This window comes from Pseudopodoces humilis, chromosome 2 (assembly GCF_049639895.1).
Source record: "Pseudopodoces humilis isolate 2021_Gansu_Grassland_sample_001 chromosome 2, ASM4963989v1, whole genome shotgun sequence".
NCBI lineage: Eukaryota > Metazoa > Chordata > Aves > Passeriformes > Paridae > Pseudopodoces > Pseudopodoces humilis.
In genome coordinates, this window is record NC_142201.1 from 60,857,373 (window position 1) to 60,885,099 (window position 27,727).

At 42.2% G+C, this 27,727-nt stretch overlaps 1 protein-coding gene across 2 annotated transcripts in view; it reads right to left on the reverse strand.

Moving 5' to 3' along the window:
* The window catches only part of LCP1 (lymphocyte cytosolic protein 1), a 48,364-nt gene that overhangs the window by 19,028 nt on the left and 1,609 nt on the right, over positions 1–27,727 (reverse strand). Inside the window, exons 1-2 of one of the 2 annotated variants that reach the window (XM_005516370.3) lie at positions 11,510–11,715; positions 1,815–1,905 (exon numbers count right to left, since the gene is read on the reverse strand). In XM_005516370.3, the coding sequence (XP_005516427.1) occupies positions 1,815–1,881 (67 nt within the window). In that variant the 5' untranslated portion in view covers positions 1,882–1,905; positions 11,510–11,715. Of the gene's footprint in view, positions 1–1,814; positions 1,906–11,509; positions 11,716–27,727 lie in introns of those variants that run through there. The other variant, XM_088051974.1, reaches the window with a different exon arrangement.

The window sequence follows — 27,727 nt, forward strand, 5'->3', positions numbered from 1 at the left end:
CAGCCCAATGACATTTTCTGCACATAAAGGCTGTTTTACAAGGAAAGGTACATTATATACAAAGATTTGTTGTCTTGAGATCTTGTATTTTCAATTGCTTTGGTGTCATTCACACCCAAGAAAGAATTGAAATCACTTTTTAACAAATGAAAATTCACAGTGATGAATTTATATTTTTTTGACATATAAATATCTTTAAGAAGCTAGGTTTAAATAGATATAATTGCCATTCCAAGGTTTACACACTGGCAAATGTCATCTATAGAGGAAACATCCTGTCTACAGAACAACTAAAGAAAATAAAGTTGACACAATACACATATGCACTTTTCCATAGATATAATTTGTGATTTTGGCCTGTTTTCTGCATCTAAAAACATCAGAAGTAAGCTGGAACTGTGTATGGACATCCTCAAAATAAGAACTCCTGTGCTTCTCTGTGATGGTGCTAACATGACTATTCCTGCTGAGCTTCCTACAAGATCCTGGGTAGTATTTGATGAGAAGATCATCAATACAAGTTCATCATCCATTATGCTCCACTTAGTGAAAAACTCCACAGGTAAAAAAGCAAACTGAATTTATTACGTGTAGAGTTTCCATTAAAACACTATGGTTATGACATAGGTAAGTGTATATATAGTTATATATGGTTATTTATATTTGGCTTTTAAGTATCCGTGTCTTTCTGCTCCTGCAGGCTCCTTTTCCCCACCCTGGAGGCTGAGGTGATTTCAAAGCAGTGTTTGCTGATTTCCTGCATAGTAAGTTGCAATTTGAGTCACTTGTTAACATGCTGCAAAAAGACACTCAGCTCTCAGCTTCAGTAGCACGGATTAATAGATTGCAAAGAGCATCCTATCCATTTCACCATGGCATACAACAAAAGGATCTGGACTTGGAGAGGGAAATGCCTGGGGGAGGAATGAGAGCTTCCTTCCAGCTTTCGGAGGAGCAACCAAATCTAGTGGAAGGTGTCCCTGCCATGGCAGTGGGGTAGGAAATAGATGATCTTTGAAGTCCCTTCCAAGACAAACCATGCTAGGATTCTGTGATTTGTCTTGTCAATGCACTGGTTGTATGGGACACTCACAGGGACCAGATTTTTAGGACTGCCAGCCTAGACTATTGTGTGCTCAGAAATCAACCAATGACCACCTGAATCAGCAAGGACAACTGATGAGTGCATAATCCAGGGAGGCTGATAGATCTGCTGACAGAAGTTAAGTGAGCTGTGAGAAGCATGAGGACCTTTTCTTAGAATTTGGGTAGACAGTGATGGATCTGTGTGACTTTAAAGGAGACAGATCAGATGAGATGTTTAAAGGTTTGGAAAGAAAACACACAGTAGAAATATGAGGCTTGAAAGGTCATTGTGAAGAGATTACAAATTTTTAATCCATTTCCACATTTGTCCTCTCTACACTCTTCCCTACCATAGGGAATACTCAATTTACATTAAAATAAAACCTTTTTGCCTTCCAAATAATTTGTCATGAATAAACAATATTCTTGGGAAAACACTTGAGAATATTTCCAACATGGTTTGCTGTACAGCTTTTGAATCTTTTCTGTACACCCTGCTGGAGCTCCAACACCCCCTCTGTAACAGAGGCCAGTGCTCCGCAGTGAGCTGATGTGGTTTCATCGGGAGGCCTGCAGTGGCAGGAAAAGGGCTTTCTGTGGCTGCTGTCACACAACAGATCAGTGCTGGAGCAAACTCCATTTCCTCACGGCCGGTCAGTCAGACCATGAGGAAAGAGCTCGCTGCAGGTTCACACTTCAGCAGTGCCTTTGCTGTTGGCTGCACTCACCAACTTTGCAGAAAGCCTCCCGGAGCTCTGCCATCTCCTCCTCAGAGAAGTGTCCTGTCGATGCCATTTCTTACTTCTGTCAGTGGCAGGTCTGCAAGAAGAAGACACTTGTTTTCATTTGGTGCCTTTTGGGTTTGCAACTGTGATGCAACAGTGGTTTTCACGGGGGTTTTCAAAGTTCTGGAGCAGCTCGCCATAGCTGAAAACCCAGCTCCTCTCTGTATCCTGAAATCAAGTGAAGGGATAAAATCCTGTGTAGATGAGATGCAATTCCATGTCCCTCCTGTTGTTTTGCCAGGCTCTGCTCAAAATCACAACAGTTTTATTTGTACTAATTTAACTGGAATTAAATCCTACCTCTGGTGACTTTTTGTTTCTAATGGAAAAGAAGAACTAAATTGTGCTGGTTCTTTTATTCCCTCTTGGAAACACAATTCACCAGTCATTTCTTCAGCAGTGCTGGGCTGGAACCAGAGCCTCAGGGGACAATTGCACCACTGACCTTTGGGTACCTAATGAGGAGGCTGCTCACCCTTAGGTGGAGGGATGGAGAAAAGCTCCTTCAAAAGGTACTCGGAGCATCAGGCCTGGCTTCCCAAAAGTCAGCTACTTCTCTCCGTGGATGTGTGGGGAGTTTAAGGATTTTCCTCCCAAGGTGTCCAAGTTAGTGCCTGAGGCTGGGTGGCTTTAGGAATGTGTGGCCAGAAAGAGTTTTCCTGTCTTTCCTCTCATCAGAGATATAAAACAGGAGCAAGGATTAGACTTTCACTTTACAGGCACTTTTCTTAATAACCAGGAAGGGAAAGTTCACTTTCTTTTATGGCATCATTAAATACACTGCCAGAAAATGCACATTATCCCCATCTGCTTTCTCATGCACCTACTGTCCCTTGCATCTATTCATGAGGAAGCTGTTCAGGAGACAGACAATCTATTATTCTATATTTGTGAGAACGACTGTAGTGTCCTATGTCTCTTTAAGTATTAATTAACCAAACAACTATTTAAATAGAATAGAATGGAAACCCGAGTTGGTCCTGGGAAGTGGTTGCTGTAGCTACAGTAATCAAATGAGGGGGAAAAGAAAAAGTCAGAAATATGCCATTCCCAAACTAAAATTGACACTGCATAATTTAAAAAGAATTGGATTTGCTATAGCCTCCTGTAAAAACACAGTTATGTGCAGCCTATCTGGGCTTCAGATTCAGTGCTCTGCTGAACTCATGAATTGATTCCTCATGTCTGTGGAAACCACTATGGGCATGGCTTTGAAATAGCCCAAAAGCAATCTCATGTGGTTAACTTCTTGTCTGCTGTCTCCCAAAAGTATCATGTACCCTGCCTAATCACTGTGGTTTTAAGATGAGGACAGCAATAAAAAATCTACTCATTCACTCCAGCCTTCATAAATAGAGAAGTGCAGCAGAATCCATAATGCCGTTGCTCTTGCAGCTGGTTCTAACCACCAAACTCTCAAGGACTACCTCTAAAAACCCCTATGATCCACTAGCAATGTGTGTTATGTATGTAAGGGTAAAATTAGATCCATAGTCTTCCCTCAGTCTGTCCTGGTATCTTTCCTGCCTCTGATTCCTCAGTGCCAATCTTTTCCTGTTGCCTGCTGTGAGTTTTTACAAATTGTGGGTTAACTAAAATGCACCTGGACTCATGAAAATCTTATTCTATAAGCCAGAAAATCCATGTTTCACGGCAAGATCATTCCTACTAGTCCTACTAGTCTTGATCACTTGATCAAGAAATATAACTTGCAAAACAACTTTTAATAGCATGAACACTGTTCTAGGCTTAAGAGGTAGGAAACACTACAGGGTTTTGCCTGTAACAATGCTTTTGCAAAGTAACCTTGAGAAAAAAGTACCATCAACATAAAATGGCCTATTCCAGACTGTGTAAGAAGTTATGACCTCTGATATGTAATTAAGTAATCTGTTAAATACAGAGAATCTTCTTAATAGTACATGTGTTTACACATGTGGACATTTATTCTAATAAGGGCTTTGCTGTAATGACCCCTTTTGAATTTTTTAGGTCAGTATTATCCACTGTTGTGAAGGTACCTATGCTTAGCTGAGTAATCAGATTCATCTCAGGTGCCCACCAAGAACAAGGACTGGTCCTCCATCACCTGAGGGGTGGTTGTCCTCAGGTGACAGAAGGATGGTCACTGCCTTCTCCAATACACAATACACAACAGACTTTTTCCTACAGTTTCACCCTCATAACACCCCTTGATCTCAGCCTGTCAGTTCCAGTATCTAATTCCTCTGGGTGTTGCTGATTAATACCCCACTGTGGTTTCACAACAGTGAGATTCAGAAAGGCACCAGAATTTTCAGATTAAAGGCTTCAGAGTTATTCCCAACAAAAAATCACTGTCATTTTTTTTAATTGTTCAAGTAGGAAAAATAAAACATAAGGAAATCAAGCGAGTAGAAGTCCAAAGCTTTAGCAACACACAGCAAAAAAAAAAGGAGAAAATCCCCTTTCAAAAAGCCACCTTCCAATATTAAAAATGCTTAAATAAGCATAATATATAATATATAATATATAATATATAATATATAATATATAATATATAATGTATAATGTATAAAGTATAAAATATAAAATATAAAATATAAAATATAATATATAATATATAATATATAATATATAATATATAATATATAATATATAATATATAATATATAATATTTAATATATAATATATAATATATAATATTTAATATATAATATTTAATATTTAATATATAATATGCAATATATTATAGATTATTATGCTTAGATCATTAAAAATATAATATTTAGGCACACAGAGGTGTAAAATGCTTCTGGATAGTAGTGGGAGAGGTCAAGTCCAATATTTTCGTCTGATTTAACCAGCCAAAAGCAGAGCCATTTCCTTCTAGGGTTCTACCACTTTCAGCACTTCACCGCCCCCTGTGCAAACTGAACATACTTTGGACAGCCCATTGAGAGGGCACCCAACAATCCTGGGTGAATAGTCCAATTACTGATAACTCACAAGGCATTGCAAGCACACAGTGCACTGCTCTGCTCCAAACTATTTGAAAAATCAGTATGACCAGGCAGATGCAGAGAAAAAAATGCAGAGGATGATATAAGAGCAAAGGAGAATATGTGGATGACCAATGGTGATGAGCAATGTGAACAAGTTGAAAGAGCTCCTTTGGAAGGAACATTTGTTGAGGAGCTATCTGAGGAAGGAGCAAAGGGTGGTGAGAACAGGCAATGGCTTTGAGCAAAGTGATGTACGGCCAGAAGCAAAGAGAAAAGCTGAGCAGGGGAGAGGTTGGGCAAGACAGAAGGGAGTTTGGTATAGACTGAACACAAACAGCTTAGCTGTGAGCACAAATGAGATATTGAAGATCAGGAGCAGCTGGGAGGAAGCATCTTGAACGTGCTATGATGGGAAATCAGTGAAAGATCTGAAGTGTCTTAGGGAGAATGAGGTGAAAGTCAGCACGTGCTTAGATGCTGACACAGGATGCTGAGGAGGGGAAGACAGCTCCCTGGGACAGAGCAAGAAAGGCAGTGGAACTGCCAACAAGAAATAAATGGAAGGTAATAAACATTCAGAAGGAAACTAGAAAACTCCCTGAGACAGTCTGAGATTCAGATGGCTTCAGGACATCCAATTACAACATTGCCTGGAAGCGACACTTCATTCTTGTTTGGCAAGCAGCATAAACCCGCTTTTGCAAAAGCAAAACATAAAGTTGTGCAAATACACTCTTTCCTCCTCAGAAGACTGCTGAGTTACTGGTTAGTGGAAAAAAGGGAAGAGGTTCTCACCTAAGCTGCTGAGAATACAAGCAAACTGATACTAAAAGAGCTCTAACAAAGTACTCCCTTCCCTGCCATCATTTCCAAACCAGTATGTCACAGCTGTGCCCTAAAGCCTCTTCTTAATTGACCTTATCCCCAGAAGAACCTATGACCACAGTGATGTTTTAAGAGATCTAATAATAAACTATTTTTAGACAGGAATATAAAGGAAGAACTAAAATAATCTTAAACCTGAACATAATTCCTAAATTGAAACACAGTGATATTGATGTTCTTTCATTTTCTTTTTTATTTTGAAGCCATAGCTGGAGGAGCTACCTTGTTATGCATTGCTTGGCAAAGTGTACACCCACCATGCACTATAAATAATAAATGGCAAAGCCATTAAAACCTCAAGTTTCCGAGACTTGTGTTAAATGGTTACCTTGTTTGATACTTTTCTCCATTGCTGTGGTGTTTAACCTTTGTTGCAAGTGAGGCAATGAAAACCTTGAAGATGTGAAATGGCACTTTATAGATAGACATATAGTTGTACCTTTCCCCAAAACAAAAAAGCACATTTCATGGAACAAAACTACCTTTCACAAACATATTTAGTCAGGAACAACTTGACTGTGAATTTGGTGTCAAGAAAGTCAAAGAAAGTTCTAAAATTTACTCACTTTCTACCATCATGGCTTTGCTTTGTTAATGCACTAGTGCTTTCCTAATTATATTATAACTTGTCTAGCTGTTGGAGAGTGACATGACACATGTTCCCTGGCACATATAAATTTACTGCTATCTTCTCTTCAAACTTGTTTATTTTTTTCAGAAAGTGATGAAATAAGAGGCACTCACTGTTGCAAAACACAGCTGTCAGAGTTTCAAGGGGCAGTGTGAGACTCTCCATCTGCACACACAAAACTCTGCTTTTTACCAGGGGTCATAGCTCTAGCTCCTTTTCTCTTTCTTATCTCACTCACAGACTCAATTTCCAAAGTCCAGCTTTCCACAAGAGCTGCGGAATACTCCTCCAGCTCTCTTCTGCATTAGATTTTCTCTCCCAGCTGACATGAAAGAGGCACCCCCAGCAATCCTCCCCCAAGGCACAGCCTGCACTGAATCCTGCCACCAGCAGGGAGGATTGAGAGAAGAGGCCTTAGAATTGTGCAGAAACTCTTGTGGTAGATCTGAAGCATCCTGAAAGCCAGAAAAGTACAAGGGAAAACAAGAGTATCTTGGATGTATTCAATCTTTGTCCCACATTTATTGCACCTTTGCATACCTGCCTATTCCTGGTCACTCATCAGAACATCCCTGATAGGATATTCCTCCCCAGAAATATTTCCCTCTACCTTTCTCTCATAAGATCCCACACATAAGTCCATATATCCATATGCATTTCTGTTCAAATTATTTGTCTCAGCTGATTTCCTACAGTGTGGAAGGGCTGAGGAGGAGACAGGAGAAGATTTTTGAGTTAGGTTTTGATACTTTCCTCCTGGAGACAAGTTTTTGCCATTTTCATCGTCACTAAAGGGTGAGAAAAAGATAAACTACATGGTAGATCTCATGTTGAAAGAAGAATCAATGCTACAAAACTACAGCAGTGTGGCCTAGAAGTTCCTCAATTTGAAAGTTCCATCTTGTGCTCATCAGCAAAAACCTTCACCTCAAATGTAGCCGGCAAAGCCATCTTGTTGACGATCAGCCAAACGTGTTCTTTTGTACAATCCAGAATAGTTTATCTCTCAATTAAACTTATTTAATAAGCATATATAAGCACATTTGCTACTATCATGCTTTTCTCCTATATATTTATTATTAGCTGTTATTTCTCTTACCGTTCTGATCAAAATAATGTGCTTATATCTCTGCAAAAGCAGGGTGATCCATACTGCACCCACAGCAAAATAGGATAGTAGCTTTAATGCTAAATTAAAGTGAGCTGCCAGTGATCATTTGCAGTGACAGCTCTGGGGTATCCAGCCTTCTTAGACAAACAAACAATCCCACTGATGCCCTTTATTCTTGTTTGGTGTCACAGCTTCCAGGCAGATTGAGTGGATTTTTTTTGTGACAGTTTTTTTTCTGCTCATGATGTAGGCTAAAAACTAGAGTCCATATCTCTCTTCCATGCTGGTGAGTTACTCAGACAGCTGCTCACCATGGCTGAGAGTATCAGCAAACACAAACAGGTTTGGAAATGCAGGCCAATTAGACACATTTCTTACACAGGGACTTTGAAAATCATTTAAGAAGCACAAACTGCAACATTTTCAAACACATGAGGTAGTTCATTTTAAAAAGTTAGTTTTTCATGTTGGGCTATGACACTTTCCCTACTGAAATAACTACATGATGAATAAGAGTATTTTTTTAAATTTCCTCAAAGAAGCCGAGATAAATTTTAAATCCTAAAGTAGAAACATACTTGGCTCTGTTAGGAAGGGGTAGCTTGGATCACAGTTCCTTCAGTTTGAGTGGGATCTTGCTGTTTAAATCAGCATTCAAGACACTGAAAGGAATCTTTCTGAAGATATGGCAAATACTTCCTCCCTAGTACATGACAAAGATTCATGATTTAGCTCACTACAAATGACAATCTTTGCCTCAAAGGTTGTTTAAAAAACTGGTGCCTGCAACAGCAAATCTTACTATGTGTACAGGCACTGGGATTATTAAGATGTTGCACTTAATCTGTTCTTTTTCTTATACAATTTGAAAAAAAAATACAGAGAAAAGACATTTATCACTGTTCAGAAAGAACACAGCGATGCCCATGAATTATTTGCTAATGTCCCATTTTATAAAGGACATTATTTGTCAATGCCTGAGTCCTAAATCAAATACTGGTCAACAGGGCTTAGAAAGGGAAAATCTACAGGGTCTGGAAAGAGATGGAGATCTCTTTCCAATATATCACTCAGTGGCAGGAAGGGCTAATCCTTCAAGGAAATTAAGACATTGAAAAAGCAGAGCTCTGAACCTGTAAATACTCTCCTTATGTGTCTTGTATCTGTCAGATGCATCCTACTAGGGAGACAGGATATAGGCACATATTATTTTTCAATCAGAGTTTGTAGAATTTTTCTATTAAAAAAAAAAAAAATTGATCCAGTACACTACATTTCTTTTTGGGTCACTTATCCTTCTCATCTCTTTATCAACACAAGCTTTAAAGTGAAAACATTTTTCCATAGATAAAGGGACATTTTGATTCTCAAACTGACAAATAGCTTCAGTCACTCAACAGGTGTCCCATTTGGCATGGAAAGCCCTGTCTCACCTGGTTCCACCTCCACTAACAAAGGCGGGGGAAGAGGAGAGCATCTGCAGGGTCTGCTTTGGATACAGGTATGAAAATCTTTCCCATCTCTGTCCCATCATGACTGGGGTGGCAGATGGGCACAAAACCCTGGATAGGCAGATAAAATCTTCTCTTCCTATTCCTGTGTACTTCAGCCTGATGGCAAGAGGTCAGGCCATGAAGTACTGACCCAAGTGAGCTGTGGAAGCCGGGTAACTAATGCAAGAAAAGGAGAAGGTGGCCTCTGCTTCCAGCTCGTTTGCAGAAAAGCAGTTCCCCTGTGCATGGAAAATATTAAAAACATGTTCCAGCTGTAAAAAGGAGGTTTTCAGATACAAACACATATTTGCATTTGACTGGTTCCACAAGGATTTATGGATTTGCTGCTGTCACTCCCATGCCAGGAGTTGAATTCTGTCCTCGGTTTTGCAGGACACTTCAGTGATTCCAGCAGTGACCAGGCCCTTCCACCCACAAAATCAGATCAGAAAAAAGAGAGCACGGCTGAACACAGCCCTCCTAACCAGCTGTGCTGCTGCCCTGCAATGGTGCTGTGCTGGGAGCTGTAGTGTGCAGAGGGGAACCCAAGCAGGACCTGGGGCAGCAGAAGGCACACCCCTTTCCTCTGAAGAATGATTTGCCTCTGTGGCATGGTCCCCAAGCCTTGTCAGTGGGCATCCCTCTCATGCCTCTCATATGCCACTCTCCTTCCTGTGGGCACAGCCTCCATGTCCAGGACACCAGACCTATTTCATCAAGGGGCAGGAATTTATTTCCCATCCTACAGCTTTCCTCTTGGATAACTGCAAAAATCACCGAGCATCCAATGTAGAACCTCCCATACTCCACTTGCAGCACCTAAATACTGTTCCAGATTTTTTCCTAAATATTTTTCGTTTTGATAAATATTTTATATTTTGTATCAGCATTGCACTGGAGTCTGCTGTTTTGCATGAAGGGACTGGGCATGAAAATGAGCTACATTTCTGAATGCACTGTGCTCCTCTGATCTCCTTCTTCCCCTTTACTCAATCTCTTCTAGTTCCTTCATGCTTTATAAAAAGCATATGGTAATGACTTTCACAGTAGGCTCTCTATCAAGATAACTCTGCTCCAAGCTACACAGCTGTGTTTTAAGCTGCTCATGACTGAAATCAGAAAGAAACAGGGTCAAAAAAAATGATCGCAAAATACAAGACATGGAATGTGTGGCAGGTTCCGTGAGTGGAGAAGAAGAGCAACACCACGAGGTTTAAGTACAAACATTTTATAACCATGATAATACTCCAGTCCAAACAGTCACTCTGGTTCAGCTGAGGAAGCAGATTCAAACCCAGTAATATAATACATCCCTTTTTTGACCTATAGAGTGAACACTGTCTTCAGCTTCTGAGCCAAGTAAATCTGGGCCTTATGGTCAGGATGGAAGCAGAAACCCCCGCTCACGTTACCAGCAAGCAGGCAGGTACTTCCCAGGCCCTCCTGGCTCTAGCATCGCTTCTCAGTGGAGTTTCCCACCACAGAGGGGGTTTCCACATCTCCTGTCTACTCATGAAAGCTTCCCCAGCTCAGGAGGCCAGGCTGCTCCTGTGGGCAGGCAGGAGGGGAGAAAGGTGAAACATGCAGGAATTTCTCCACAGGAAGGGTTTTGGGGTGTGATCTGCTTTTAGCAAAGATGATCAAACCCCACCTGCTGAGCAGCCAGCTGCATTTGCTAGAGATCATCTTCACCTGACACCTGGAGCAGTATGAGATCAGTCAGCCAACCTGGTCTGTGACTTTGGTTGTGATAACAAAGACCTAAAGGTCCATTGGGTCGGTGTTCAAACCAAATCCATGTGCCAAGGAAATCACTATATGACAAAACCAGCAGGCTACTGCTATTACAGAGAAGACAGTTAAGCCTGGAGGCTCCTGTTCACCACCTAAAATATCTGTACATATTTGCAACTCACAACTCATCTAGAGCCTGAGCTGAAATCCCAAAGAAGACAAGGGACAAGCCTGACTAGGTTCATCAGTCAAGATCTTAAAAGGCAAATATAATGTTAGGACCACCCCATATTGCTATTTTGAAAGCAGAAGTCCCTACTGCAATCAGTCTCTATCATGAATCAGTTTTATTTATCCACTGGAAAGTAAAATTACATTTCTAAAAACCTGATATAAATGTCCTAACAGCCAGCAGGTTACATTGGAAGCACTATGAGCCAAAATACATTATATTTATGAATCAATGTTTTTCATCACTGAAATTAAAATTACCTTCTTACATGGATCCAGTCTGCAATCTAAATAATGGCTTCTTACTTTATCATGCCCTTCCAAGCCAATGCCAATTCCAAGACTACCATTCTACTCAGCCAAAAATCACTCTGCCAAATTAAATCCATCAAACACTTTCTTGAAGGTCAGTAGAACTGCCGTGCACAAGACTATTGGAAAATGCCTCACACTAATAGAGAATCTGCTCTGTTTTTTCATGGCGACCACAGTTTCCTGTGCAGTTAAACTGCTGGGGTGCTCAGTGAGAGCAGCTTGACAAAAAAACCACCAGATGCTGTGATCTTACCTCTTGGGCTCGAGCAGCAGGTCCAAACCGTCAGAGCAACAAAGAGCTCAGCAGCTGCAAATCCAATGACAAGGGCAGAAATTTTAAATAAACCAAATGTCTTGTAAGGGTGGAGGAACTGCAAAGCAGCTGTCACTGCAGACAAGGAGACTCTTCCCTTTCTGCAGCGCAACTAGGCAAGCCCAAGAGTGCGAGCCCACAACTGAGCCCAGAGAGGGAAGTAAGTGGTGACAAAACCCCCATAGTGCAATGGATTTTTGTCTTTATAAGGAAATGAAGGCGCTCTCTGGTCTCTACCTCTTCACCTCAGTTCTCCTCCAATAAGGGCCACTGCTTTGCGCCGCTTCCTCTCAGTACCGCTCTCGCTCATGGAATGCACACACACATGCTCAAAAGACTTCCTCTCTTTGCTGGTAAGGGTAGCCACATTTGGGGCATGGAACAGCAAAGTCTGCAGTGACACCTCATCCACCAGGCAGGGCTGGCTGCTAAGCCAGGCTGGGGCAGAGTCACCAGGCATGGAAACTCCTCAGCATCACTGTGCAACCTCTGCCCACATTTGACTGCCCTCCCTGTGAAAACTTTTTCCATGCAAGTGGTTGGAATTTCCTTTGATGCAACTTGTGACCTTTTCATTATCAGTGTTCACCGCTGACCATCTTCTCTATAAGCTCTGATTAAGTTGGTGTAGATGCCAAGATCCCTCTTAGCCTTCTCCTCTCCAGGCTGAGCAAGTTGAGCCCTCTCTCCCTGCTCTCTGATCTGCTGTGCTCCATCCCATTGCCATCCTGGTGTCTCCCTACAGCTTGTCCAAGCCTTTTTTGAACAGGGAAGCCTGAGAAAGAACAGCTCTCCTCACAACTGACACAGATTTCAAGGACACGTTTCCCAGTGCGCCAAGGGTCACTTGTAAAAGTGCTTGATGGATGCAAATATAAACTATCTTTCAAGCCCTGACGATGCAGCATTGCAGAAGCCTTAGATTTGAAAATGCAACATCAAGAGAGAAAAGTTATTAATCAGTCCCACAGGGATTTCAAGAAATGTCCTGCCTTAACAGCAAAATTCTTGCCACTTGCCATAGGCTGAAGAATTATCCTTCAGCTTTTTCAACAACTTCTGTTTTAACCTTTACCTCTGAAAACAGGCAGGTGAAAAAAATTACCAAACTGTATGTCTTTAATGAAAAAGCTGTCATTCACCAGACCAGCTGGACCATCAGCTACATGCTGTTGTAAAGAGATTCAAGGAAGCCCTCTCATGAACAAATCTCCATAATTAAGATCCATCCTTGAATCAACATACACCTGCTCTATTCAGAAGTACGTTGAAACACACTCCAGGCATTTTTGATTACTCGCTTCTATTTAAAAAATACTTCCTCTGTAGTATTTGATTATTTGATAGGTTGTGCCACAGCTCTTCTTTGTTTTCTAGGATATTTTACACCAGCCTGATGGTTTGTCCCAGCTTTTTTCTTACAGACCTTTTCCAAATCCTTGACTACTTTTGTTGGTCTCCATGACATCCCATTAAATGCTGCAATGTCTTTTCTGAGATAAGGAAGAGAGCACCAAAGGGATGTGTGGTCTAAATCTAACACCTTACTTGCACAGGAAAACCAGGGTGGGTGTTTCCTTACCAGATATGTTTGCTTAAGACTCTTAGCACCCTCTCTTGAGTTGTTACAGCTTATGCAGAAGGTAGGGGAGCAACTCAGAGTTTCCACCATGCCGTATGGCATTTTATATTCACGTGACCTAGACTGAGCTCAACACTGTGTCCTCAGCACCGATTCAGTACCAGCACATCCCACAGGCACCAGCTGTGTTAAAGAAGCATTCAAACAAGCCTGGAAATACAAGGACAGCAAGGACGAGATTTAAAATACGATGGATTTATGAGGCAGACATAAACAAAAAATGTATTTACCACTTGGACCATTAATCCCTTTTTCTGCTTCATTTCAAGACCTGCTGGGTTGTCACTGTATAGCTAATAATGCTCTCTCACCAAATATTATTAAACTTAGGTAGTCTTTAGATACAACCCCAGCTGAAGCCCTGTCATGACACGCTATTTAAACCCTTCACTGTGCATCCTTGAAGCATCACACAATTTCACTGGGCAGCACTGAAACACATCTAAGTGGGACGGTGCGATAGTTACCTCCTACCTGTACCTGGTTAACTTGTACCTGTGTGGTGGACCATTGTGTTACTGCTGACAATGCAGGATTCCAAGAGAATGACATCTCCAAATCAATTTCTTAAACAGGGCAGGATACTGCAGACTCTCACTGTAGTACTGGTTTCCTAGAAGGGTGTTGAATTGTAACTCTACAATATAAAATACATTTTGCCATAAAGCAGGCTTATGGCTAGGAACAGTCCAGCTGGTGCTAGGACAGGCTGTACTGTGGGACTGAGTTAAATGTCCCTTACTGTCCCACCCTGGAAAAACAATACACTTGACCTACAGCTTCAGTCTTAGGGGCAAAATATCAATGCAGCTGCTTTGAACAAAAGGTGAACAAAAGGTAAAAAAGTTAAAGGAGAGTTGTTTCTCCAATTACAGAAAAAGACATTAGTAAGTATCAAAGATGATTGTCTATAAATTAAGTACCATAAATTAGCATGCACTGTGTTCAATCACTTGCAGAGGGAGGACTACAATTGTTAGCAGACCATGCCCCTGAGACACAGCTGAAAAGGTCAAAACCAGTCTTTTCCCCTTTGTTGTCACCAGCACAACACTTCAAAACTCTTGCCTCTTATTTTCTCTGTGCCTGCAGGACCTTTCTTTCCAAGTACTCTTTGCAGTGCTGACACTCCCATCATGCTGCCTGTGTAATGCAGTCACACTTCACTGCGTATCAGCCAGACTGTTTCACCACAGGCTTCAAACCCTTCCACGACTTTTCTCATCCTCACCTCTGCCCCTGAGTCAGCCCCACAGCTCTGAGTGACAGAGCACTTTCACTTCAACCTCCTCACCAGCCAGCAGGCTCTCACCTTCCTCCCCTTCACCCCCAGGTGCTTGGGGAGCCTTGGGAAGGGCAGAAAGTGCCTGAGTTCTCCAGCCATGAGGCTTGGATGTTTCTTAGCAAAAGCCTTGGGAATGCAAAGCAATGCGGGGCGATCCCATTGAACCTGTCACAATATGGATACTGGCTTGTGGGGGTGGAATCATGATATCATGATATATTTCTTGGTGCAACAAGAGCATCTCATTCTTTGTCTAAATCTGTTCGTGAAGGAAGGAGTGGGGCAGATCTATGCCTGCCAGAGCTCTGCCTCCGGCTCCAGAGCTTGCCACCATGCCCTCCCTCCCTGAGACAGCTTTAATGGGGTTTAATTCTCTGACCCCCATTAAACCACCACACTCCGTGGCAGGACTCACCAGCCCCCGTGGGCCTCTCGTGTGGGCATTCCTGGTGCACCCTGCACGGCTGCTGTGTGGAGAGGAGAGGCAGGCAGGGTGCAGGGTGATGGCCCATGCCCTGCACACAGGTGTGAGTGAAGGGAAGCCCGTGCCACACAGCAAGTACAGCAGCCTCGAGTGCCCATCAGCAGCAAGACATAGATGCTTGGTCAGGGAGGGACATGCAGGCTTGCATGCTGGCAAGGCTGGAGAAAGAGGAATGTAGAAAGAAGAAATGCTGAAAAGCATGATTTTGGTAGGCTAATGCTCAGATCAGCAGCTCTCCAAACCTCACCCTTTCCCCCGGATCTAGGCACAGAAACGACCAGAAAGATAATGGCCTGTTAAAGCTAGGTTGGGAGACTGGTTTATGATTTCAGTTTCCAAGTCCTAAACTCTGAAACCTATCTTAGGGTCTTCTAAGGAAAAATTTATTTCAGTTTCACTACAATCTGTTTTATTCATGAATCAAGATGAGCCACAAAAATCAAGTAAGCTATGAGTAGACTGTTTTCAAAAAAAAAAACTTCTAACTAGGGGATACAACCTGCAACCAGCCCAGGAAGATTTACACTCCCCAAAACATGTGTGCAGGAGGGCTCCGATCGCACAGCCCCCACTGGCAAAGGAGGGGACAGGGCAATGACTGGCTGCTGGTCTTGGAGCAGGCTGTTCCCTCAGCAGAAGTAGCCAAATACCCCTGTGAAACAAAAAGCAGACAGCTCCGAGGCCACAGATGAGCTTTGAGCAGTTAGATTTGTTACCAAATTCCCCAAGTCATTTGTTTCAAAGAGATCTCCTGTGCTGAAGTGACTGAGTGGGTCTGAAAGTTTTGCTCGTGGCTCGTGGTTCGGTCTCAGGCCCCCGCAGGGAGCTTAGTCTTACTTAAAAGTCATAAGGCACAAGATTAATTTCCTGCAAGCAGTCTGAACTTTGAAGGAGAGGCATTTAAGCAAGTGAAAAATGAAATAGCAGGGGGAAAAAACAACCTGTAAAATAAAAGCAATGATAAATAAATAACAGGAAAGCGTACACCCCACTTCAAATTTAATAGGCTACACCCAACCATGAATTATTGATCAAAACCATCCATTTGCTGCAAAGGGGAGTACTAGTGAAATATTAATAACAGTGCATGAGCTAATCTTAGGTTTTACTTGGTGAGAGAGTGACAAGAAGAGGTTGGAGAAGACTGGCCACTGTCAGCTCCCAGGTCTGGCTGCAGTGGGACAAGGGCACGTCTCCAAGGCTCTTCCAGGAAAGAGAAATTGGCAGTGACTGTTCCAGCTGATAAACCCATTCCCAGATGGATATGGGTCTAGAAGTGCCATTCATGGAGGCTGTTGAAACAATATTGTCTATCCTGTTTTGGTAGTCCTACAAAAGAAAACCAGTGTCCAATGTGTTTCCTAGTTTTCCTGGGTTTCTTTCAGGAACTAATTTGACTTTGTGATGGGAGGAAATACATGAAAATATTACTTTGGTGGGTCAGCTAGACAGAGACCTACAGGAGTAAAAAGCATGAGAAACAGATGGAAAAAAGAATTATTTTTAATTACACTTGCTATGCCTGTTATTTTTGCAAAACTGTGAGGAAACAAAGTAATGATTTTTGAGAATCTGATCTGGCAGAAGCTGACTCGTGGTTAACCAACCTTCTCACGTACTTTCATCCTTAATCTCACTCAGTTTTTGGCGAGTGAACCATAGTCAGCTTTGACACAGTAGCAAAATGAGCTTTTCCAGGGCCCCTGCCCTGCACAGGGTGGCTGTCACTGCCAAGATAAAGCTGTTCTGCTGCAAACTCAGGCCCTGCCAACCCACTGCCAGAATTTCAAGTACCTGTCTTCTGCTGCAAGCCATGGCAGGAGAAAAAAAACCCCACGATTATAAATTACACTGCTCTCCTGAACAACGGGCAGCTTTTTGCCAAGAAAAAAATAATTCAATTTTCTTTGGATCCAGATGAAAATTTGCTCACAAATACCTGTAGGACTGAACAAAATGTCATGGACACATGGGTTCACTCACATATGTGAACACTTTGACTTTAAACAGTCTGACTTTAAAGGTTTTCAAATGTTAGAAATTTTACATCCTAGGCTATTTAGCTTAGTTTTCTTCTTTTTATTTTCTGCTTTTTAAAAAGCATATCTTCCTCTTTCTTTGGCACGTTTCCCTTTATTATCTCATTTTTCCTTTGTACATTTTCTCTTTTTTTCCCCCCGCTTTTCCATCTTGTCATTTCCTTACTCGTACCCTAGCAGTCTCTGCTTGCTTGCTCTCAATCTCTGAACCCAGCATTCCTCATAAAATTTGTAAGGGTGTTCAGATCAGAATCTGCACTTCTTATTTGCAGCCTCTCACATGCAAGCCTGGGGCCCAGGTTTTGCACTGAAACTGCTGCTCAGAAACACAAGCAGTTATTAGTTCCCTAGGATGGGAAATTTTGCATGACAGAAGGAAGTTGCTGGGTTTCCACAGCTCGTCCAAACAAAAAAAAAGTGTTTCCCCCTGCACTGCCAAAGTGAAGGGGTTTTGATTCCAGCTGTGCAGAGCCAGTCCTGCTTCTGGAGCTGCACCAGGGGCACCTGTTATCCTCCTGCAGGGGAAGGGTGAACGCCAGCACTAGGTCGTCCATGCCCTGCGCTGGGTTTCAGCCTTTGACTTAGAGGGAACATGCACTGCATCTGCTGAAGTGGCAGGAAGACAAAAAAAGACGGCATTTTTTGCAAAAAAAGAGGGTTTTCGCTGGTGGAGGCGCCATATGGAAATCAAACACAGGATCTCTCTACAAGTGCATGAAAGGAGGTTCTAGCCAGGCTGGGGCCAATCTCTTCTCCCAAGTAACAAGAGACAGGACAAGAGTAAGAGACCTCAGGTTGTGCCAGGGGAGGTTTATATTGGTTATTAGGAAAATATTCTTTCTTAGGCAGGACCAGGCTGCCTAGGGAAGCGGTTAAGTCACCATCCCTGGAAGTATTTAAAAGATATGTAGATGTGGCACACAGGGACATGGTTTAGTGGTTAACTTGACAGTGCCTGGTTTACCATTGGACTTAAGGGTCTTTTCCAATCCAAATGATTCTGTGATTCCATTACTCTATTATTCTGTGATCTGGGGTCAGGGTTTTCACAAAGGTCCTGAATTCAACAAACTCTTACCTGTTACATCTCTATTTTTGTAAAGGAATGTGAACAAATGTAGTCCTCGTTAAGTTTTTACATAGTGATTAACTAGACTTCTGAGTCAGAGCTTGTATTTGGGATTAATCTCTTCCATGACATATAAATTGAAAATACGAGAGGAAAAAGGAATGGGAATGGGAAAACATTGCTCCCTTTAGCAATGACAAACACTGATTATAGCTGGCATCACAAAAAAACACTTATAATTCGTTCATATTTTCAGTATCAGTGTTGCCTATCTCAAGTAAGCAAAAAGAAGCTTTTCCTTGATTTTTTGGTGTTTTTTGGGGTTTTTTTTGGGGGGGGTGGTTTGGTTGTTTTGGTTTTTTGGGGGGGTTTTGTTTTTTTGGTTTTTTTGGGGTTTTTTTGTTTGTTTTTGTTTTTTTAAATTCATCTTCCTGGTCAAACACCTTCCTCTCCTACTAGTTGGCATTGATATTTTGTGGAAGATCTGCTGAGATAAGGCTAGAAAAGATGTGAATACAAAATCCCTGCAAAGCAACTGAAGGGTATCCACCCAAAGGCATGCTCCTATTCTCTAAGTCTCTCTAGAGCAGTAGCCAGGCTTTGAAACAGTGGCAAAGACAAACCTGACCAAAAATTTCAAGCAGCCTGAACAAGTTTTAGCAAACAACATATTTAGCACCTGACTAAGAATATAGTCAGGAAGACCCTTGATATTGGGATAGTTGTTAAGTTAGAGATCCTACAGAAGTCACATGTTAGAAGAGCAGACCTTAATTTTGCTCACTGCTAGGCAGTGAAAGATTTTTGAGGGAGCACACAGAGATGGGAGATCCACCACCCGAAAGCAAGTACCACGGTGAAGAGTCAGATGCGTGTCAGGTGCATGAGTTTGATCCCAGAGATGCTGCTTGTGTTGCTCCCTGTGGATCTCATCCAGGAGCTGCCTGCACCACGAGGGAACAGTCAGAGCTCATCCACAGGCAAGCAGAGGAGCTCCTCATTTCTTCATCCTCACTTAGCTGCCCCATTTTCTGTGCTGCTGTGGCCAATGCACACTGAAAGCTAATGAGGCAGAGACATCAGGTGTGTTTTCAAATGTCAGAAGACTCAAAAGAGCCCCTAAAGACTGCTCTTGAAAAAGAGAACAAAACTTTAGCTGGAGTGTTATCTAAAAGACAAACTTGAAACAAACATTAATTGCCCTTTCGACAAAGCATTCAAGAGGCACAGGGGAAACTGAAATGTTAAACAATTCTGTAGCAAACAAAAACTCCAAACTGTATTGATCTTGTGTGTATATGTGGGGTGTGTGTGTTTGTCAGTGGTGTCAGGAATTTAGAGAAATCAAGGCCTTCCAGGAGAAAAGCCCTGTGCTATCCAGGTGACACACACAGTGGTCACTTTGCCCTTTCTGCTGTCACAAAGCATGAGAAAGAAACAAGCTGTCCCAGGAAGCTGCCCAAAAATCCCCTGTATAAACAGCAAAAGGAGCAAGTGTTTGGCTCTACTCATCTCTGCATCCCACTAAATAAATGCACAGACCACAGCATCTCTGCAGGTCTCCCCCAAGCCATCAGTGAGGTCTATTTTCACAGACTTTCACTGACCAGTAAGGAACAGGTGCGCACAACCCATCCCCTAAGCCAGAACCTCAAAAGGGACAATGTCACTAGCCCTACTTGGCTTTGCTGCCCACTTTCCATCCCTCATTGTACAGCTGAGTGAGTAAGCAGTATGGCTTTGGAGATGAGCTCAGGCAGATCTGTTTAGGCCCTGCCTGGATGTTTATCTGTGCCTCATGCAATGAATGGCAAACTCCATCAACTCTGAGCTCAGCTGCTCCCAAACAGCAGAGATGCACACCCCTGGACACACTGAAGATGAAGGAAACCTGTGCAGATGATACCACTGGCTAATGTGACCTGTAGGTTGTGACCTGGAAGTGGAGAACTGGCCTGTACAGACAACTGAGGCATGGCCACCATCCCTGGCCAGGCAGCTGGATGGAGCTGTGCCAAGGACAAGACATGGGCATGCAGGGAGCCTGGGGCTGGGATGGCCCCAGTCCCATTCTGCTGGCCATGTTCCCACTGAAGTGCTGCAATATGCACAGACTGGCTGAGGAGTGCACCCCAAAACTTGGGACCAGGTACAGGAAGCCACATTGCTGCTTGAGGGTGAAAATGGCCTCAGCCACTGTGAAGTGCTGGCCATCCTCCCTGGCACATCAAGCACAGAGTAATGTGTAATGCAGCTGAGAAATTTTTTTCCAGAATACTCCTGGGTGCTCAGCTTTTCCTTCACATATTTGTGCCTTCTTTCTTCCTATGGCTGATTTCTAAAAAAGATCCTGGAGCCTCCAGGCACTGTAGTTCCAGGAACTGAAGAAAGACAGAGGAGAAGAAAGACAAATTTCCCAAAAGTCTTGCACTCTGCTAGATGACAGGGAGAGGGAGGTAAGAGAAACCAGATATAACAGACAGACAGAAGAATGGTTTGCTCTACCACCATCATTCAGAAAGTTGCAAAGCATGGGGGAAAAGGAAGGAGAATCCTTAGTTTCTATTTCAATCTACTTTGATAGCCAGGGCTAAAGGTCAGGCACATGGGAAGCATGTAATGAGATAAAAGATTAGCACAAATTATCAAATAGCTCAAGGGAAAGAAGGTTCAGTGTCAAGAGTGGCAGGAGCAGTCTGCCCGCTGGTTAAACTTGTTTTTGCTTGTTTAATGCTCCTTCAGGCATTTGTCTTTGGCCACCTGGTGAGTTATGAGCTTCACATGAGCAGCAATGAGTTTCTGACAGGACAGGAACTGTAAATACTTTTCTAAGCATTACTCTGGAAAGTATCTAAGGTTTAGGTTTAATTAGGTATGTTCTTCAGCTCTCCACAGCATTACATATTACATGACTGAGCAGTTGTGTAATGAAATATCCATATTAACTGTCAGAAACACTGGACAGAAACACTGAACTATAGCAGGGCCAGGAAAAGATCTCACACTGAAGAAAATCCCACCAATTTGCCTGGTTCCCCTCTCTCCTGTGCACGTGGGCCACTCCTGCAACTTGCAACAGGAAGAGGAAGAAAAACTGGGGTCTGGCTCTGATGGCTTGCAACAATCCTCCACACACCATCTCTTCCTGACTCCTCTCCTCAGAGAAGTAAGACCCACCACGCTCCTGAGCAGCACACTGACACTGTAATGCACCCCCAGCTGCACAGGGCACACTCTGGCTTGCAAACCACATTTAAACAAGAGGAGTTGCAGGTGACTTTGCAAAGATTAGATTTAGTTTTCCTTTACATTTCCACAGTAGTCTCAGCTGTATGTTGCAACCTCTGTTTCCTCCATTGCTGAAGAGCTGCTGTCTTTAATTGTAGAGGTGGTTCTTCCATATCCCAGTGGGATTCCAGCACTGCGGGCTTTCTCTGCCTAAAGCCTAGGGACACCTTGGCCAAGTTAACTTCTGGACACAGCACTGTGAGGACAGCAGGCACAAGAACCATGATGCTACAGCTACTCTATGTCCAAGGATATGTTCCTCCAGTGAGTGCACTGATGCAGACTCATAAATAAGAAAGAAATTATTGTGCATTTACTAAGATCCCATGCACCAGCTGCTCTGCAGCCTTGCATCAAAACTTCATGGCCTCCCTGCCCAGCACACTGGCACTTGCATTCTCAAACTCCAGCTTTTACCAAAGGACAGATTTTCAGCAGGTCTTCCTACCTGCCCTTGAAAAATAAGTCAGCATTTAAGCAAAGGCTGTGTGCTTGTGGTTTGCATCAAAAGAAGCATCAAGGGAGGTGATACTCCCCCTCTACCCCACTGTTATGAGACCCCTACCTGTGCTGCTTCAGCTCTGGAGCTGGGATCCCTACATTAGGACATGAACCCGCAGGAACAAATCCAGAGGGGGGGCACATAGAAGATCAGAGGGCTGGAGCACCTCTCCTGTGAAGACAGGCTGAAAGAATTTGGGTTGCTCAGCCTGGAGAAGAGAGGGCTCCAGGGAGACTTTCTAGCAGCCTCCCAGCACTTCAAGGGGCCTTCAAGACAGCTGGAGAAGGAATTTTCTCAAGGGCATGCTTTAAGATGAAAGAGGATGGGTTTAGAGTAGATATTAGGAAGAGATTAATTACTGTGACAGTAGTGTGGTCATGGCACAGGTCGCCCAGAGAAGCTGTGGATGCCCCATCCCTGGAAGTTTTTAGGGCCAGGCTGGATGGGGCTTTGAGCAACCTGGTCTAGCGGAAGATGTCCCTGCCCATGGCTGGGGGAGTTAGAATGAGATGATATTTAAATGTCCATTCCAAGCCAAACTGTTCCATTATTCTGTCCAAAATTTCTGGGGAAATGCCACTGCATAGATTCTGTGCACCTGGGCCAACACACGAGAGCCCGCACATCCCACCACAAAAAAATCTCTGAGAGGAAGGATAAGAGGATAAATACATGGCAGATACATGGTGGTCAGCTACTAGGATTTCTGGTTACCACTGGTTGCAAAAACCCATTTAAATATGTGCATGTAGAAAATGAAGGCACAGTAGTGCAGAAATTCTGAGATTCTGAGAAAAATTTGAGTCTGCTTAGAGAAGCTAGCTCAACTGAGCTGCTGCTGACTTACCTATTCTACTTCTCCCATTAAAAAAATTAAAAACAACAACAATGAAAAGAAAGCAAACAAAAAAAAAACCAAACCAAGAGAGAGATATATTTCTTAAACAGTGGTCTAAGTATTGGTTTGTTGTTCCTCTTCTGATCTTCTGCTTGTCTGTCTTGGGCACATAATTCTGAAAGTGGATGTTGACAAAGTCTGGACATTGGGATTTAGATAAGAATTGCATACATAGGCAAATACTCGGGCATTCACAACTTTTCAGCAAGCAGGGGTTATCTGAAAAGTGCATTTACCAGTGTAAAATGACAGCCTCCATCTGAGGGCTGCTTTTAAATTTGCTTGAAAAATTGATTTCTCATCTATGTGTGTAGCATTCACACAGAATTACTGGGACTCATTGGTATATCACAACATAAGGACTGCACCACCTTTTTAACTGTATGAATGCCCAAAATGAAAAGAAGAAAGAAGAGTGCTATTCTTTTTTTTAAAAATAGTGATTAATATTAACAAATATTTTGACTCCTTCTGATAGTAGAAACCAGAAGTAAAAAATGTCACCTATCCTGCTACTTACAGGAGATGGAAGGCAAGTCTAAGGGATCTCTGGTAAGGACATTTTCTTTCTCTAATTGACAATAAATCTCTTCCTCATTTTCTGGGAAGTATCTCTTTTATGACCTAGCAATCTCTCTGAGGCAAATGGACAATATACGAACTGTGTTTGCAATATAAGAATAAAGAAACTGATAACTGCCTCATTGTGTAAAACACCATTATCAAGAAGCAAACTGTGCAAAATAGTATTTTTCTCTCGCAGGAATTTTTAAATCATTTGTCCCAAATGCCCTGTGCATACTGACACCTCCAATACTCCCCAAACCCCAGGCTTCCTACTGACAGACACATTCAGTTTCTTTTTAAAGAAAAGCTTTTTGAAGGTTGATGACGGTTCTGAGACACACCCTTTCATGAGCATGGGAGACCTTCAGTGGCTATCACCTTCTCCCCATCAGGAGGGGAGCAGCATGGTGGTTCTTTTTCTACCCCATTTCCCCCCGGAATCATCTGTCCCTGTGGTTCCATGTTATTACTGCAAGATTTCCTAGGCAGCAGATGGCTTTGAGTGCCTGGTGAATGGGATACTTTCCTCTGATTCTTGTTCTTTTTGGCAGGAGGAGCCAGGATTTACTCTGCCTAGCCTTACAACAGAGAAGTCAGTGAGGACTCCTGATGAGCTGGATCCAAGATAAGAGCTGTTAGAGAAAACTAGGGGTTTTTTTAAGAACACATAAACTACTTCTTTTTAATTCATAGGCAAAAAAAAATATGAAATGATGCTGCTGCTCAGTGCCTGTCCCTGGTCACACTTCTTGTGACTTTGCTCATTCGAGCCACTAAAACACAAGTGGCCTCACTGTGCCTGCAAAATGTAATCCAAACTATTTCCACTTATGCTGTGTTCTTTTGCAGTTTTTCCTAACCTTGGCTGAACTGAGATTTTAGAATACCCAGATGTCTTAAACCAGGTAATCTGATATCTAAGTTTTCCTTTGAAAACTCTGACCTGGATACACAGATGAAGAAATGGAAGAGTGAACTCATGACACCCACCTGTACAAAAAGACAGCACATGTATGGGGAGGGGAAGAAGAGAAAAATCGTCCCTTTACGGAATGTCATGCAAGCAAGGACTGTATACAAAACAACAGGGCAAAAATGCTAGAAGTTGGCTGATGTTTAATACAGAGGCTTCTGAATTTAAAAGTTGGGTAAAAGATGTTTAGTTTATTTAGAGATTTTGACTTAAGGCATAAATTATTTTTTTTGTAAAACATTTTTTTCTTTGCAAAGACGAATTTGTCTGTAATATATACACTGAAATACCATCTTTGGAGTTCTTCTCATAAGCAAAAGAAAAATTACATTGACAACTTCCTAAAGTCAATCATTCAGGACCTCTTTTTTATAAAAATCAGAGAATATTCTCATGTTTTTTCACATAATCATGAAACAAAGAAGTTGCTTCTAAAGATACTATTTTAAAGTATGTTTTCAGTGATTCAACTTGAAACTTCTGCTTAAGAGCAGACACTGGGTTTTGTTTCCTTGTTACCTAAAATGATGACCATATTAAACTATTAAAACAGACAAATAAAAACAAAAGGCAGTAACTGGCTTCTTTTTCAGATATTTTTCCCGCTCAGTTCCTCTTTTACCCAGCACACTGGCTCCCTTTTACCAGTACACACAAGAAAATGAAACTTTTTTGGGATTTTTTATCTGCCCTGAGAGGGATAGGCAATTTAATCCCAACATGGCAACGAGCATTTGTAAAAACTTAACAAAACTGCTTTCATTTCAAGGTTAGGCAACATAACAGCATGGTGACAAGAACTACAATGAGGGAAGAAATTCCACTATTATAAGAAATATGGCTATTTCTGTCCAGAGGAACAAACACATTTTGTAAAGTACTCAGGTCTCGGAAACAAGTATTTTTACCACTGCATTTACAGTGCTTTATCTTTGGGAAAATCAATTCCAGAACGACGCTGACCTCCTTTTCCAAAAGCTTTTGGATTTGCCAGTTAAAATGTGATGTAAATGTTAAATGTCCTGCCACACAGTTCTCCCCAAATATTTTGACACTGGAGTTCTAACCATACTTTTCCATCTTGTGGTACACAGTCTAAATATGCTGAGAAGAAAATGCTGTGTATATGTAGGTGGGATGGAAACTTTGGAGTTCATCTACCCAAACCTCATACTCAGGGGGTCACATTAAAATTCAATGCTACGAGGAAGGAAACTTTTCTGATGTAAATGCATGCTTACTTAGCTCATTCCTATGAGTGTTCCCAGTTAAAATGGTCCACTTTCTGCAAGAAAGAACTTGAAAGAGCAAAATGAGATGTGTTGACCTTCTTCTGAGACTTTTCTTAAAAGAAAAAGCCCTGCAAACAACTTCAGTGGCTTCCTGGAACAGCAGTAGTCAAGGGCATACAGTCACAATCTAATAAAGGACTACTAGTGCTAAAATGTCACAACAGGAAGGGAAGAGTAAATATTGAAGGTTCAACAATGAAAACCAACAAAGACACATCAATTTTAAACTAGGGAAATATGTTAAATATTGATTCAGAATAAAACCCTAGGGGAAAAAAAAGGTATAAAGATGTTCACAATAGAAACAGACTAAATATGACTAAAGGAGATTAAAATACAAATTAGGGTTTATTTAAAATGCTGATTAAGTGGGCTGCTTTCTTCCCATAGGAAATAAATGGACTAGAGGTCTTCTTGTAAGTGAGAAGGAAATGAATGCACTGCAAAGACTCAGAGTCACCAGGTTACAAGGTAAGGGAGAAAGGAAAAGGGGAAGCTGAGTGTACTGTGGGTAATGAGGACTATTCCCCATTCCACTCAGACTTTAAAGCTTGCATGCAGTGGGAGCAACATCAGGGCTCTGCCTACAGGCAGCACAGGGAGAGCCTGAAAAAAGCAAAATACTGAGAGAAAAGAGATACATTTTCTCTGCAGAGTCTATGATCAATTTAGAAATCCACCCCTTGTGTCAACTTGTAATGCTGTTACCTATGTGTGAAGTCAAGTGCTCCCTACGTTGCCAACGCTAAAGGTCAGCAGGAAGACCAGCAGCATGGTCCTAGATTCTGGGTGAAATTCACTCCATTTTGGTAACCCACACTGTTACAACTGGTACTTATTTCATCCATCTCTCAAAACTGAAAAGTGGATTCTCTAATAACAAGGAAGAGACTACAGTTTTGGATGAATGATTATATTTTCCTGAGAAAAACCTGCTGGTTATCTACAAAACAAATAAACAGATAAATAGATCTGATTGTTTAGCAGTAGTACAGGTTACACATGTGCCTGTGGAGAGAAATTTTGCTCCAAGTTTCTCCCTTTGATCTTCAAGCATGCGCTCCCAACAAAACCCTCTCCATGTTCCCTGTCAGACCACTGCTTCTTTCTCTGAATTTGAATGGATGATGAGAGGGCAGGCATTTTCTCAGGACTTATTTTTTATCAAGGGCTACCTGAAGTGTGCATTGCACAAGGGAAAATTCAGGAATTGCAGGTCCATCATGGAGATGGTGATGGGATATGAAGAGGAAAGCCATTTCTTATAAATGTTCTAATTTAATAATCTGTTAATTCTATTTAATGGCCAGGAAGCACTGCATGATGCAGTTGTGTGTTAAAGGAAGTCTCATCTGAGTCCCCTCTTGTTGTCTAACTCAGGAATAATGTGTATAGCACACTGTCACTGGACTGCCACTATTGCTGATCTTCTCACTCACAGTTACTCCACCTTAACAATTGCTAGAGGAATACAGGGAGTCACTTTGGAAGCAGCTGATGGCAGCAGCAGCAGCATCCCACCAGTCACCCAAGACAGATCTCCAGTGGAGATCAATGACAGAGACTGCTGGGGGCCAGGTCACAGACCCTCCCCATGTGTCTTGTCACACCAGAGTCCTGCTGAAATGGCAGTGGCAGGTTCTGGAAGAGAAACTGGAAAAGGGCTCCTTTCCCACCAGGGAAAACTCACACAAGCCTTTGAGTGAGACGGTGGTTTAAGTGCAGCTCTTGTGACTATATTTTATGCTGAAACAAAAAAAAGGTTGGCTTTGATCTTGCAAACACAAAGGCCACCTTATTCCTCTCATCTGAAAGGAGAAAAAACCCAATCTTACAGCAGCCCGGAAATGTCTGGCCAGAAATCCCTGCAAGATCGAAATTTCATCCTCCTTGTAAAATACAGGATGCAAAAGTTCCTCAGGAAAGGAAGCCTAAGTCACACTCCTGTATTCAATTCTACATTTACCTCCAAGGGAGGTCTGCAACCCAGTATTTCACTGTCAGTGGCAGGAAACCATGCAAAATGTTTCAGCAGGAGGATTCTGGTATCCTTTGGGTATCCTCCTAGCTTTCCTGAGGCTGTCACCTTCAGTGCATGCACCTACATCTGTCCAGGGTG